The 12628-nt window shown below is 38.8% G+C and overlaps 1 protein-coding gene across 1 annotated transcript; it reads left to right on the top strand.

The window, feature by feature from the left end:
* Nucleotides 1–208: 208 nt before the first annotated feature.
* On the top strand, nucleotides 209–12117 carry LOC140931441 (uncharacterized skeletal organic matrix protein 2-like). Its single transcript, XM_073381258.1, has 5 exons — nucleotides 209–443; nucleotides 4448–4648; nucleotides 7499–7648; nucleotides 11384–11479; nucleotides 11960–12117. Exons 1-5 carry the CDS (start codon nucleotides 209–211, stop codon nucleotides 12115–12117), a joined length of 840 nt encoding a protein of 279 aa, XP_073237359.1.
* Nucleotides 12118–12628: the final 511 nt, after the last annotated feature.

Below are 12628 nucleotides of genomic sequence, written 5' to 3'. Positions count from 1 at the left end.
AGAATTTGGACTAAAGATTCTTGAAATTGTTCCCTAATTTCACTCGTCACCACTTGATTACACATACTAATTTTATTTACTTATTTGGATATCTGGCACATGTTTTCGGAGAATGGCGGTGAAAGGATGACCTGATTGCAATTCTAAATCAAGACAGTTAAAGATTTACCAATTCAGTCTAGTGTCTCTAAGAATTGAAAATAGCTTTATGTCAGTTACTGTTGAATTTGCTAAAACAGGGGCTGTACCAACACAGTGTCTTTCTTGCGGGCTTGGATCTTTTGATGCAGCTAATTGTATCCGTTTTCAAGAAGACCAAACTTGCGCAACCAGTGAAGAATCCCTTGGTACAACTCACTGTGGTACCGCGGCAATAAAATATGTAGACTATGGAACTAACGTCACCAGGACTGGCATATTCCGAGGATGTTTCGATTGTTCTGGTAAGTTTTGCCTGATAATACTCCTAATGTAACAAATGAACATTAACTGCAAAGGACCGCAAATTAACGCGAATACGCCGGGCAACATAGGATCTATAAAAAAAGACCTGATCAGAAAAAAATATTAGTGCGAAGTGGACACATTGAAGTCTGCAATACTCATAATACCTTTTAAAATTTGGTTGTTGCTCAGAATTTGGTTGTTACCAGCTACAAATGTCAGGATTTCGAAGACGACTGAACGGGCCGCCGGAAATGGTACCTATCGTTTACAAACGGTTCCTTGAACGCTGAAACCTACATGGGTAAAAACAGTTGTCAGTCTGTACTATTTTGATCTTGCCGTCTGCTACCTCAGTGCCTCGCATCAATTCTGCGGCATTTTTCAACACTCCCTTAACATCTTCTGATCAGTCCTATATATAACGCCTTTGTCAGTTGGCGATTGACAAAAAGAGTAATTGGTGTTAGAAGTTACGAAAACCGCGAGTGGATAACCTGCATGCTAAAAACAGCCTAATTCTTATCTTTTTTAGCACTTTTTTTTTGCTTACAGGAGAGAGCACGCGGTGGCCTGGATCCATTTTTATGACTGTTTTTACTTTTATACTCCTCTATTTTTTCAAAGACAAAATTTCTCAAAATCTTTGGTTTTAAAAAATCGGAAATATGTCAACGGAAACATAACGGAAACAAGAAAGAACTGAAATGCAACAACAGAAATGTGATGTAAACATGATCGATCGTTTCCAGTGCGGGTACATGACGGAAACGTTTCTTTCGGTGTCGTGCTGATGTCTTACAGAGTTAATTTTCACGTACTACGATCAGCATTGCAGTATTAGACTAGTATTCTGCTTGCAGAATGTAATATGTCTACATTATTATTTTTGCTGATCAGGAGCCCGTTTCTCGAAAGTCCCGATAATTAACGGGCCCGGTAAGCTGTCTCCGTCTACATTAAAGATCGCGGTTTCAATAGTTTTGCATCTAACGTGATAAAACTGTCGGTTAATGAAACAAAATGGAGTTGTTTGTTAGCCAGGACCCGCGCTCTTATTCTTTATATTTCGATTTGAATATTTGATTTCGGGCCCGTAAAGTTACCGGGACTTTCGAGAAACGGGCCCCAGGTCTTTATAGATCCTACGTTCTTCGGCATATTCGTTTGCGGTCCTTTGCAGTCCCTTGTGGTTAATGTTTGCACTAGATAACAATGTTTCCGCAGAACAGAAATGTGACGGATATAAGCAACGCTATGTTTCCGTCGAGTTTACAAAATACGGAAAGACGTCATTTTGTCTTATGTTGAATTTGTATATCATACAATCAACTATTCACCAAGTTTAAAGAGGCCATGTCACGCTAGTTGCTGTCTTTTTCAAAAGCTAAAATTTTTCTGCATGAATTGATTTGAATTCCAAGAATAATGGTCCAGACCAGCCTTGTTCCCAGTCGTCCTCGGTGATTTCGGACGTGACGTCACCTATTCCAAGCTTCGTTCGGTAACTCGGATAGCGCGAACTGACCTGGGTACGAGGCTGGGTCCAGACTATATTTAGGCATTGAATCAAAACTGTTTCCCGCCTTCTGTTGCAACAGATGGAAAGGATGAAAATGGATTGATACTGAAAAAAGATGGGCCAGCTTCTTCAAGTTCAATGCTATGCTTGCAAAAATCACAAAAAAATACTATGGTTAGTGCTGCCTCATGAAGTGTTTGACATCTTCTTCATAACTCTGCAGGAGAATTTTGTGTATGGGTTATTAAAAGACACAAAGTAATGACTAACTTTAGCACAGAATTGACCTTGAACTGCAGTAATATCCACGCGCATAGTCCCTTTAGAGAAACATTCAATGAAGCACGTCCAGGACCGCTTTAACCTTTTAGAAAATTACAGTGGTGTCTCTAAATCAGTCCCCTTGAGTTGGATTTCTTAACTCTGAGAAACGTTTCTTAGCTGGCCATAATGGAAAGCTGGTTATAGTTTGAGTTGTGTAATAGTTGCAGCATAAATCTTTATTCATTATTTCTATTTTGGAAGTAAGTTCTATTGATTTATCATTGGTCTATTTGTTCTAAACCAAAACTTCTCCCCGTTACAGATAAGACGGCGACGTGTTTTGCCATTGGAGGTTTTTTAAGGCCACGAGGTCGCACCGTGCTGCAATGTGAGATTGAATGCTGCTCCTCAAGCAAATGCAACACTCAATTCCCGTCTTTGTCGCTAAATGCAGTAACTGTGTTTTCCCCTGACGGTAATAAACTTTTTAATTTTAAATGTTCCCTATAGAATTGACGATGTGCTCGAAACTGGACTGAAGGTCATTATTAATAATGATGCTTCATCAGCCGGATTCGACTTCATATATTTTTGTTGATTATAACTATTAATGCAAGTGTCTCCAACAAAAAGTAGTAGTGATGACAGCTTCAGAATTAACCTTGTGCGGCATCAGTGAATTTCTTTATTCTTGGAATAAGAAATGAGCTAATTAACAAATGGTAGTAAAATAATTTCATTCGCCTGTTGCACTGATCTCCCATAACAAACCTTGTTTGCCTCCCAAACTTTTCAATGACTTTAGTTGTTTATTTCTTCTAGATATTACAGTCATCCCAAGAGAAATTGAGGACAATGCTTATGAATTTTTTTTTTTTTTGGGGGGGGGGGGGGGGGGAAGAGGGGTAAGGCAATCAAGGTGTATTATGGGAGATTTGCAAATGGCATATTTTAGCTTTTTTTTTTATCCCTTTAAGGAACTAGAGATCTTAGACTAACTTATTCTGTTAACTGTTCGCTATTGTTAAACCGTCGCTCTATTAACGGATCCTTTCTTCCACTTGTTCGGTTTTGGCGTACTCGAGAAAGACTCTGTTTGAATCGAGTAAGATCTTTGTTGAGAATATGCTGCATCCGCTGCTTGTTGCTGGAATACATTTTCGAACCCAGGTCTAATAGCCGTGCGCCTGGTACAGCGGGCCCAGTTATGACCATTGGTTATCAATAAAAGGATGCTCGCAATTGAGAAAGTAGTTTGACTAGATAAAACAAGATTTATAACCAGTTTAGAAGTTTGGGCTGCGGCGACTTCAAAGACTTGACGCGATTCAGGCGTGCGCAGAGTCTTACTTTTCTCCTCCACACTCAAGAAGGCAAAAGGGGGCCGTCTGCTCGCAGGTTGGCGCAGAGTGTAACACACAAATACTCCAAAAGTTAAGTCACTCTTTGCAAGAAAAAATTCAATGAATTCACTTTAAATCAAAAATTAACGCGTTGCAAGGAAACGAAAATATCTCTTCTAAAAACAGACCGCAGCCTATTGTACGAGCCTCTTCTTCTAGACATGTAAAAATTCAGCCTTGAGAGTCACCAACTCACCTCCTTCACTTGTATCTTTTTTCTTTTTTCCGTTGTAAGTCATGTGATGTTCTTACGGGAATTTCCTCTTTCATGGAAATTAAAACAGGCCAGGAAAACAACAACAACAACAACAACAAAACAGTTTCATAGAAAATCAGTATTTTTTAGCGTAACGTAGCATGAGCTTTATTGGGACAACGGAAAACGCAAGCTAAAAGGGTCTATTTGGATTATACGTTAAAAAGAATGATGTTACGCATTGACGATGTACAATGGCGGTTCACAATGCTGACTTTTTACAATCTTTGGGCAAAAAATTCTTAAGGATTAGGTTATGAAGGTTCAGAGAATGGTCAGCAACCCCTGAATCACACTGTCATCTTTTTATTTGTGATAAGAAAAATAATGGCATTTCTGGAGTGCACTAGTCCTTTCAACTGTTTCAGGGGTGTTAGTACATTCAAAATTCGACTCAAACAGCAAAAAAGCCTCATGCTGACAGATATTGATTACTTGGCCATGTGTCGAAATTGAAAAAAATGACTAACTAAATCAATCAATAAATCAATCAATCTACAATACTGACCATGTGATAAGGCAAGATCTTTAATATATGATTCCTTTTCTTTGTGACAGCTTCCGGTGGTACAAAACAATGTCTGGGTTGTCGCGGAGGTGACCCCTATCAGTGCAGTTATCAAAAAAGACCACAGATATGTGCAACAGATTTTAATTCGTTGGGAACAACTCACTGTGGGTCAGCTATAATTAAATATCGCGAGCAGCGTGGTGGCAGGATATCTCAAAGCATCTTACGAGGATGCATTAACTGTGCAGGTTGGTGGAATTTTGTGTTAAAAACAATTTCATCAGAATATTTCACACGCCATAGATTTAAGAAAAAGGCGTTAAGAATACATCCTTTACTTATCTCAGCAAAAATTGAGAAAACTAGTATATTAGTATAACAGAGAAAGGACAATAAACAGCTAAACTGATTCTTAGCCCTAAGATTTACTACCCTATGATCAAATGATCTGCCCGATTATGCAAAACAGATGTAGAGGACGAGTATCATTGTTCACCTTTACACCCTGCTTACAAGGAAAAGACAAGTTCTCTGTTCGAACCCCCAGGCGGAAGAGCACAACCTCTAAGCTAAAAAGTAAATATTAATTAATGTTATTTTAAATAACCCCTTGTGTAACTTTAATTTAAAGACTTGACCTTAACTAATTCGTAACTCACTTCAGGTTAGTCTCCAGAGAAAGTAAGGAAGTGGGAATGGGGGTGTGGGGGCGTGGGGGTGTGAATTTTCTTTTGCTGTCTCAGAGGTAAATTGTTAATGTAGGGTCTCATTTAGCAGGTGGCATACTCGTCGCATACTTGGTCAATCGTAGTGCCTACGGCGGTGGTTAGGCGTGCAATAATATAAGTCATTATCGGGTTGCCCCAAGCCTCTGTTTCAAAGCGAGGCTAAGTATGACTCCCTTAATATGAAAATGATTTTTTATTCTCATGCAAATAGAATTAATTTAATTTTCACAAGAAAAGTTTTGGAAGTAGCCTCGTTTTGAAAGGGGAAGGTTTTGGAACTAGAAAATGACTTATTAAGTAAGCTTTCCGGCAACTGTATTAATTTAATTCCGTGATGATTCTTACAGATAAAAAAATAGCTTGTGCAGCAATTCGCGGCGGTATTAAAACACAGTTTGGAACTTTGCTGGAATGTGAAATTGAGTGTTGCACTGGTGATAATTGCAATGAAGGTAATAATATGAAAATAAATTCATGTGTTATATACGCCATTTGCACATCTCCCATAATGCACCTTATTTGCCCCTCATTGGATACTTCGAGGTCACATGACATCTAACAATGAACCTGTTTCCCTCCAAAATCTCTGAGCGGGCGACGTTGCAAAATCTATGACGTCAGGGCTATATAACAAATCACTTGAAGACTAGTCCCGAGAGAAACAATTGATTTTGTTTTGAGATTCTCGGGAAACAAAATTAACTGTTTTCCACGGGACCAGTCACTAAGTGTTCATTGTAACTTGTTTTGTCGAAATTTTTATCCATAGGATCACAAATGAAACAGTTAAGAAATTGTTTAATTCCTAGTCGTCGTTAACAATGTTATAGAACCCACAAAAAGTATTGTTTTTTACATTAGCCAGTGCACATCCGCCCCATCCACTATATATACCCTGTAACTTCCTCTCGGGATATTGCCAGTATGTACGAGAGAAGGATGACTTATCATGGGCTCACGGTGTATCGATGAAGCCCGGGGGTACACAACCAACTTTTATACGGGGAGTCTCCTCCCGGAGGTCCAACCCCTTACCCTTTTACGTACCATGTTTGGCAGAAAAGGTACCCCTTTTGTATACTTTATAGTTTACAATTCTGTATGTCTTTAAACTGCTGTAAATGCAGGGTCTTAAAGATATGAATAAACCACTAAACCAAAACTTGTTTTCGACTTTTTCACAGCCATAAAATACATGTGTTAGCCCTTTTGGATTTTTTACAGACTGAAATGACAGATTTCCCTACCCTTTCATATTTCTGAAGCCTGAAAAAGGTACCCGTTTCGGGCAGAGCCTCCCCGTATAGGCCATTATAGATCCTATCTCCTTCTAGAGATGAAGTCAATGGTGATCGGACATGAAAAGTTATTGGTTTTTGAATCTACACTCAGGCGTGTAAAGGGGTATATATGGGGTCAGGTATGCCGCAAATAATTCAGAGACTGGCATCCCATCCAAAAGAGAGTAGTTACAAGTTTTTATTCTTGGAGTAACTGAACGGTCTAATTTTGATGCGAAGTCACCTTTGTTTCTAAAGTCCCTCTCAACGATTTTGTGATAATTATAAAAAGTCAAACTCGTTAAAAATTCATGATGAGGCGCGCCAGGAGTCTCCACCGAGAAGAAAGTTCGATCACAAAAAGTTCCCAGATTTTGAAACGATGGCTTTCACTTAAGTTGACACTCGATGGGTTCAAATCAGTTTAAGTTGAAGTTTTTTTTTTTTCAACTTGTTTCTGGGTGTCGGATATCCAGTATATCAGATGAAACACTCCTTCTCTAGTTTCATATAAACCTTACCTGATTGTTTTACACAGATGCGATAGATACTGGTCCAGGACAGTGTATCAAGTTCGTGGATGTTTTAACTGCTCGGGTAAATAACATTTATTGTATTGCTTTAACAGTGACTTTTAACTGTTAATATTTCATATTTTATTTGCCACCAGGGAGGTCAGTAAGGGCAGAAACTGTAGGTCTTGAATAAAATATGCTTTAATGTTTTTTTTTCCGTATATATGTATCACTGATGAATGGCACGCTTGGTTTTGTTTATTTCTAGTTTTTACCTCAGTGGCACGTAACAATGTGCCAAACGAAAAAGACGAAAAACCCGAATTCATTTGCTGACTAACTGACTAATTAAGGAGGGATTCATTGGCCTTGGCGGATAACAACTCACCCCAGTTGAACAGTTGTTAAATATTTTGAATAATAACGAGCAAAACGACTGCTTAGAACACCAAGATCACTGAGTGTGTATATGTACACTCAATTTCAGTTACCTTTCATCCGGCTGTATTCGTTGATTTTATAGGCATCAATTACTACGATGTTCACAGTTTGAACCCTCTTTTTTTTTATTTTAGATAAAAAAGCAGCTTGCCTTACTCTTGGTGGTTACCTAAAAACTTTCGGTGTAACATTGCTTGAATGCGAGATTGAGTGTTGTGATAGCAGTAACTGTAACACGCAGAAGTTAAGTTTGACACAGGACGCAGTGAGAGTATTCCCACCAGGTAACAAAAATTAATTTATGATAATTCAGACTTACTTGCGCATGCGTGTAATAAAATACCATACTAACTGTTTCAAGGGAACTTTAAAACCCGAGGTACAGTCAATTGTCTTCAACTTGATATAAAAAAAAAGTTAAACTGCGAGTAAACGGTCCTGCTCATTGTTATACTATTTCTTAGGTTTCGCAAAAGTGAAGGATCAAGGGGCAAGTACATCATGAATGTTCTCTTCTTTATTCCCGAAAGTTTCATCTGCTGCTGATTTCATGAAAAACGTCTTTTTTTTTCTTTTCGACAGAAAATTTTCCCACACTTTTCCTCCTCCTAGAAGGCACGGAACAGTTATCATTGATTATTCCATAACGCTTATTGACTTTTGTGATATCCGGGATTCTCGATCGACTCACCTTTCTGTAGAAGTTCCCCGAAGGGGCCCATTTCTCGAAAGTCTCGACAATTGACAGGCCTTGAAAGCTGTTGTTGTTCACATTCATGATCGAGCTTTCCACAATTTTGCAGATGATGATGATTGTTTAATCTATAAAATACATATAGAGAGTTAGAAACGTCAAAACAATTAAAGTTAAGTTAAAAATTTCATTGAAGTAGAATCATATGGCTAATTATTAATTTAAGCATAGCCTATTTACAAAGCAGTTCTTAAAGCGCTCAGTGTTAACTAAAGGTAGCTGAAGTATGTTTCTTCGAAGCCTTTGAGAAGAGTCCTTTGCAGTCGGTAAAGTAGAACATAGAGGATGGTGTTCATCCTTGCTAGTTTTATCAGAAAGCTTTCTGTCAGATTGACCATAAATACTTAGTTTGTCCGTGATGACATCTCGTTAGAAAGCAATCCATAACAACAAGGTCTGCCTTGCTAGCACCATAAATCGAGAGTCGATTAAAATAGAAGGTCAATATCTTTCTGTCCATAGCCCTCTTTCTTGATGAAATAAACTCTCTATCATCAAAACAAAATTTTCTTGCTTTGTTAGCTAGGACCTGCACTTTTTACTGGCTTCAGATTTTTGCCGTCCTGGAATTTTTTCCCTAAACTATTGAAGAAACTTAGACTTTCGTGAACATTTTATCAAGCGGAAATTTCAAGAGACAGAAATTTTATGTAGGAAAAGGGAAATGTCTTGTGAGAGCCACTGAGAGGGACATGCCAGTTTGGAGTATGGAGATGAGTGCTAACCACATTTCATTTCGCTTCATGTAATGCTACGCGATGGGACCTGGGAACTGATAACAAACTGCGAAACAAAAGAGATCTCAGGACAGAAGTAAGGGGTTTCCCTGTGTCCCTATCTAATAATAGATAGGTCACAGAAAGACTCTTTGTGCCGTATGTGCCCACAACAAGATGAGACAGTAGGGCTATTTATACAGGAACAATAGGACGCGTCTTTCATTAGACAGGTCCTAAATAAGACGCAAACTATCTCGCATAAACGGCACCTTAAGACGCGACTTAGTTAAGACGCGTCTTATCGAAGAACACCGTGTTAGGAGCTGTTCTTAGATAAGACGCGTCTTAGCTACATTTCAATCGAAATGTGCCGTTTATACGGGATAGTTTGCCTCTTATTTACGACACTTCTTGTATGAGACGAGTGTTATTTTTCCTCGTTTTATATAAACGGCCCTAAGAAGTCACCTTTTATCCGAGTGCCCATGCAAAGTTGGCACAGAAAAAATATAAACAGAAACGCGCTAGGGCCTTACATTGGGCGCAAACAACATGGATTTGAAAGGAGTAGCCTGCGTAGCAGGCGCTTGGAAGTAGTGGGCACAAGAAAAAACGGGCGCGCGAGAAGGAGACACGCGAGGGGAGAGGGCTACCAGTTAATTAGTTGGGGCCGGAAACGATTTTCATGGGCCTTCCGGGCAGGCGCTCCCTCACCCCTCGCGTGTCTCCCTTGCGCGCGCCCGTTCTCTCTTTCGCCCATTACTTCTAAAAGGAGTAACAAGTGGCAAAAAGAATGTTGAGGATAATGAGAAATTCAAATTACTTTGGGATTTCTCAATACAAATTGGCCAGAAACTGGATCACAACCGCCCTGACATCGTGTTTGTAGACAACAGAACAAGAATTTCCTCATGTATCATTAATACTGTATGCCCTAGCGACAGAAGGGTGGACATCAAACAGCTGTTGAGATTAAAGAGTTGTGGAAGATGAAGAGTGCAAAAGTTGTCCCCGTTGTTATCTGAGCACTGGGTACTATTCCGAAGAGACTGAAGGACTACCTGAGAAACATAAATGTTGGAATAGACTTGGTGCACTTCAAAGAACAGTCTTGCTGGGATCAACAAAGATCCTCGGAAGAGTCCTTAAATTCTGAGGCAGCTTTTTGCGACCTGATATATATGATGGGACTGAAATTTCCGGCATTGACATACCTGCCGTGAAGCATGCACCACAATAATAAAAATAATAATAGTTGTTGATAATAATGATAATAATAATAATAATAATAATAATAATAATAATAATAATAATAATAACGACAACAACAACAACAGTGCATCTACATAACCCTTTCTTACAATGTTCTCATAACAGCAGCCTCTGTTCCATCACGATGCCAACAGTGTTTCGCAGATAATGAAACAGAGTGCATTCAGAGACAACAGCTTCGAGATTGTGGTCCGGACTCACTCGGAACAACTCATTGCGGTTTCGCAAAGATAACGTTTTGGCTCAGTTTTAGTATTCGTAGTGCGGTCTACAAAGGATGCATTAATTGCGCAGGTAACCGTAAGGGGCACGTACAATTCACTATTTTCGCATTGCCTACAGTAGACCTTATTCATTACGGTTTTGGAAGCCATCTTCACGGGTAGGCAAATGCTTGTTAAATTACAGTATTTGTATGAGAATCTAATGTCGAACAATTCCTTAAAATGGCTGTTCTGAAGAAAAAAAAAATTGTGAACTAATGTAAAGCTCCAGTCCTAAAGATATTACTAACAAAATTTGAGGGTGTTAACTGCGCTAGAACCACTTTTCAAATTTTTCTATACATCTGTCTGTAAATTTTTTTTCCTGCCCACTAAAATTTCCCGGGAAAATTGCAGTCAAATATATGGAAATTCTAAAGCAAGTGGCTGGAGAAATTTAAGCAAAGGTGCGGCCCCCAAAACTTGTTAGCAGAATCCTTTGCTGTAGTTAAGAATTCCTACTTTCTTCAGAACAGCCGTTTTACAAAAATTATAGAGTTTTACAAAAATTAAGAGATCAGAGATTGAAGACAATGCTTATGCAACATTTTGTGCGATAAACAAGGTGTACTATGGGAAATGTGAAAATGGCGAATTTTGAAAAAAAAAACAACAACAACTTGGGAAAAACAGAATGACCCCGTGACCCGATTTCTCTTTCGTGATGTACCTGTAAAATGGTTGTTAGTTTTTCGCAGCATATTGTCACCAAATAACAACGATTAGCTGCGAACAAAAAGTGTTTAAAATTCTGGCAAAAAGGTGAGACATAAATGATGTTAGCTACTCTAATAACACAATGAGAAACCAAGAGAGAGTGAGCTTTTCCTTGTGCCCCATGATAATTATTTGAATCTATTTCAAGTTCGCGCGCATGCTGCGGTTATTTGTTTGTGTTGTTTCCCTGAGGCGCGCGGTCTACTTCCATGTAACATGTTTTGCCTCCAAACATTTGAAGCTTGACAGCTGTTACAGCAAATTGTGTTGTAAAAACTGATTTCTTTGTTTCAGATAAGAAGGCAGCCTGTGCAGTTTTAAGTGGCTATGTTAAATCTCGTCGAGGAGGTGTAATCATCTTAGCATGTAACATTCAGTGCAATGAACCAGGTAAAAGTGATAGCTTATGTTTTGTAAAAGAATGTTGTATTTGTTGTTTTTTTCAAAATGCCAACCATTGAAACAAAGGAACCTTCTCTTTTAAGAGCCCCTGGATAGAAAATCCACAGGTGACAGAACGTCAGCGCTATACAGAAGTAGATATGTATACATTAGCTGCCAGCAGTTACGGTGCGCTCATTTTAATCCCGTCGCTCCAACAGTGCTCCGTTTTACGGGTATTTAAAGCTACTTAAGGCTACAACGGAAGGAAAGAAGTCGAAACAAGGATTTGATTTCACACCTGATAATCGAACAGTTTAATTTCCCTCACAGAAGGCCGCGCACTAACCGATTGTGCTAGTCCTTGCCCCTAGTTAGCCTGTAGTATACAGACCCCGCTTCCCGCCCGGAAAAATCCGAAGGTGGAGGGGAGGCCATTTGAAGGTAGTTTGAAAGTGGTGAATACTGACTGTGTTTGTTTTCCCGTAGCGACGAGTAAGTGGTACAACCAAAATCTTATTCTAAGCTATGTCGATGTCATGAGTTACTCATCCGTTATTCTTTATATTCAGGGGAAAGTAAAAAAACTTCGGGGATTAGTGGAGGACACCATATCTTGTCAACAGCATTACTTGTTTCATCCATAACTCTCTCTATATTGCGTAAGGACTAATACAACGAGACAATGGGTCTTAATATAAGTAGTGTAACGATCACTTGTCAACAATATATAAGTTCTCTTAGCTTGCTTTTACTTAAAATAAGGTTAGTCCAGTTAGTATTGCATTGCGCATTTTTACTGCGCATAATTTTACGCGTTATTAGCTCGCGCATATTAAAACAGGGAGGCTTTTGCCTTAAGAGGTAAATAAAATCTTCATTTTTTTCCTAAACGAGTATGGTGACCTATCAGTTTTTTTGACTTCTTTTAAAATGAGCACTAACTTTCTTTCCCTGAAATAAAGATGGATCAGTGCAGAAAAAGAAACAGTCTTCGGAAGCCTGTTAAGCATGTACCCGTAAATATTATCATTTTGCCAATATGATTATATGATTGGGTATTTTAGGAGTTATTGGGTATAGATATGTTGTGGTTCAATTTTATCCTTAGTTTAAATTCTGTTTTCCTTTGTTTTTGGGTATGATAACTTGGTATGA

The sequence above is a fragment of the Porites lutea genome, chromosome 3, assembly GCF_958299795.1.
Source record: "Porites lutea chromosome 3, jaPorLute2.1, whole genome shotgun sequence".
Taxonomy (NCBI): Eukaryota; Metazoa; Cnidaria; class Anthozoa; order Scleractinia; family Poritidae; genus Porites; species Porites lutea.
The sequence above is the reverse complement of the archived record's forward strand: the minus strand, read 5'-3'. Positions and strand labels throughout refer to the sequence as shown.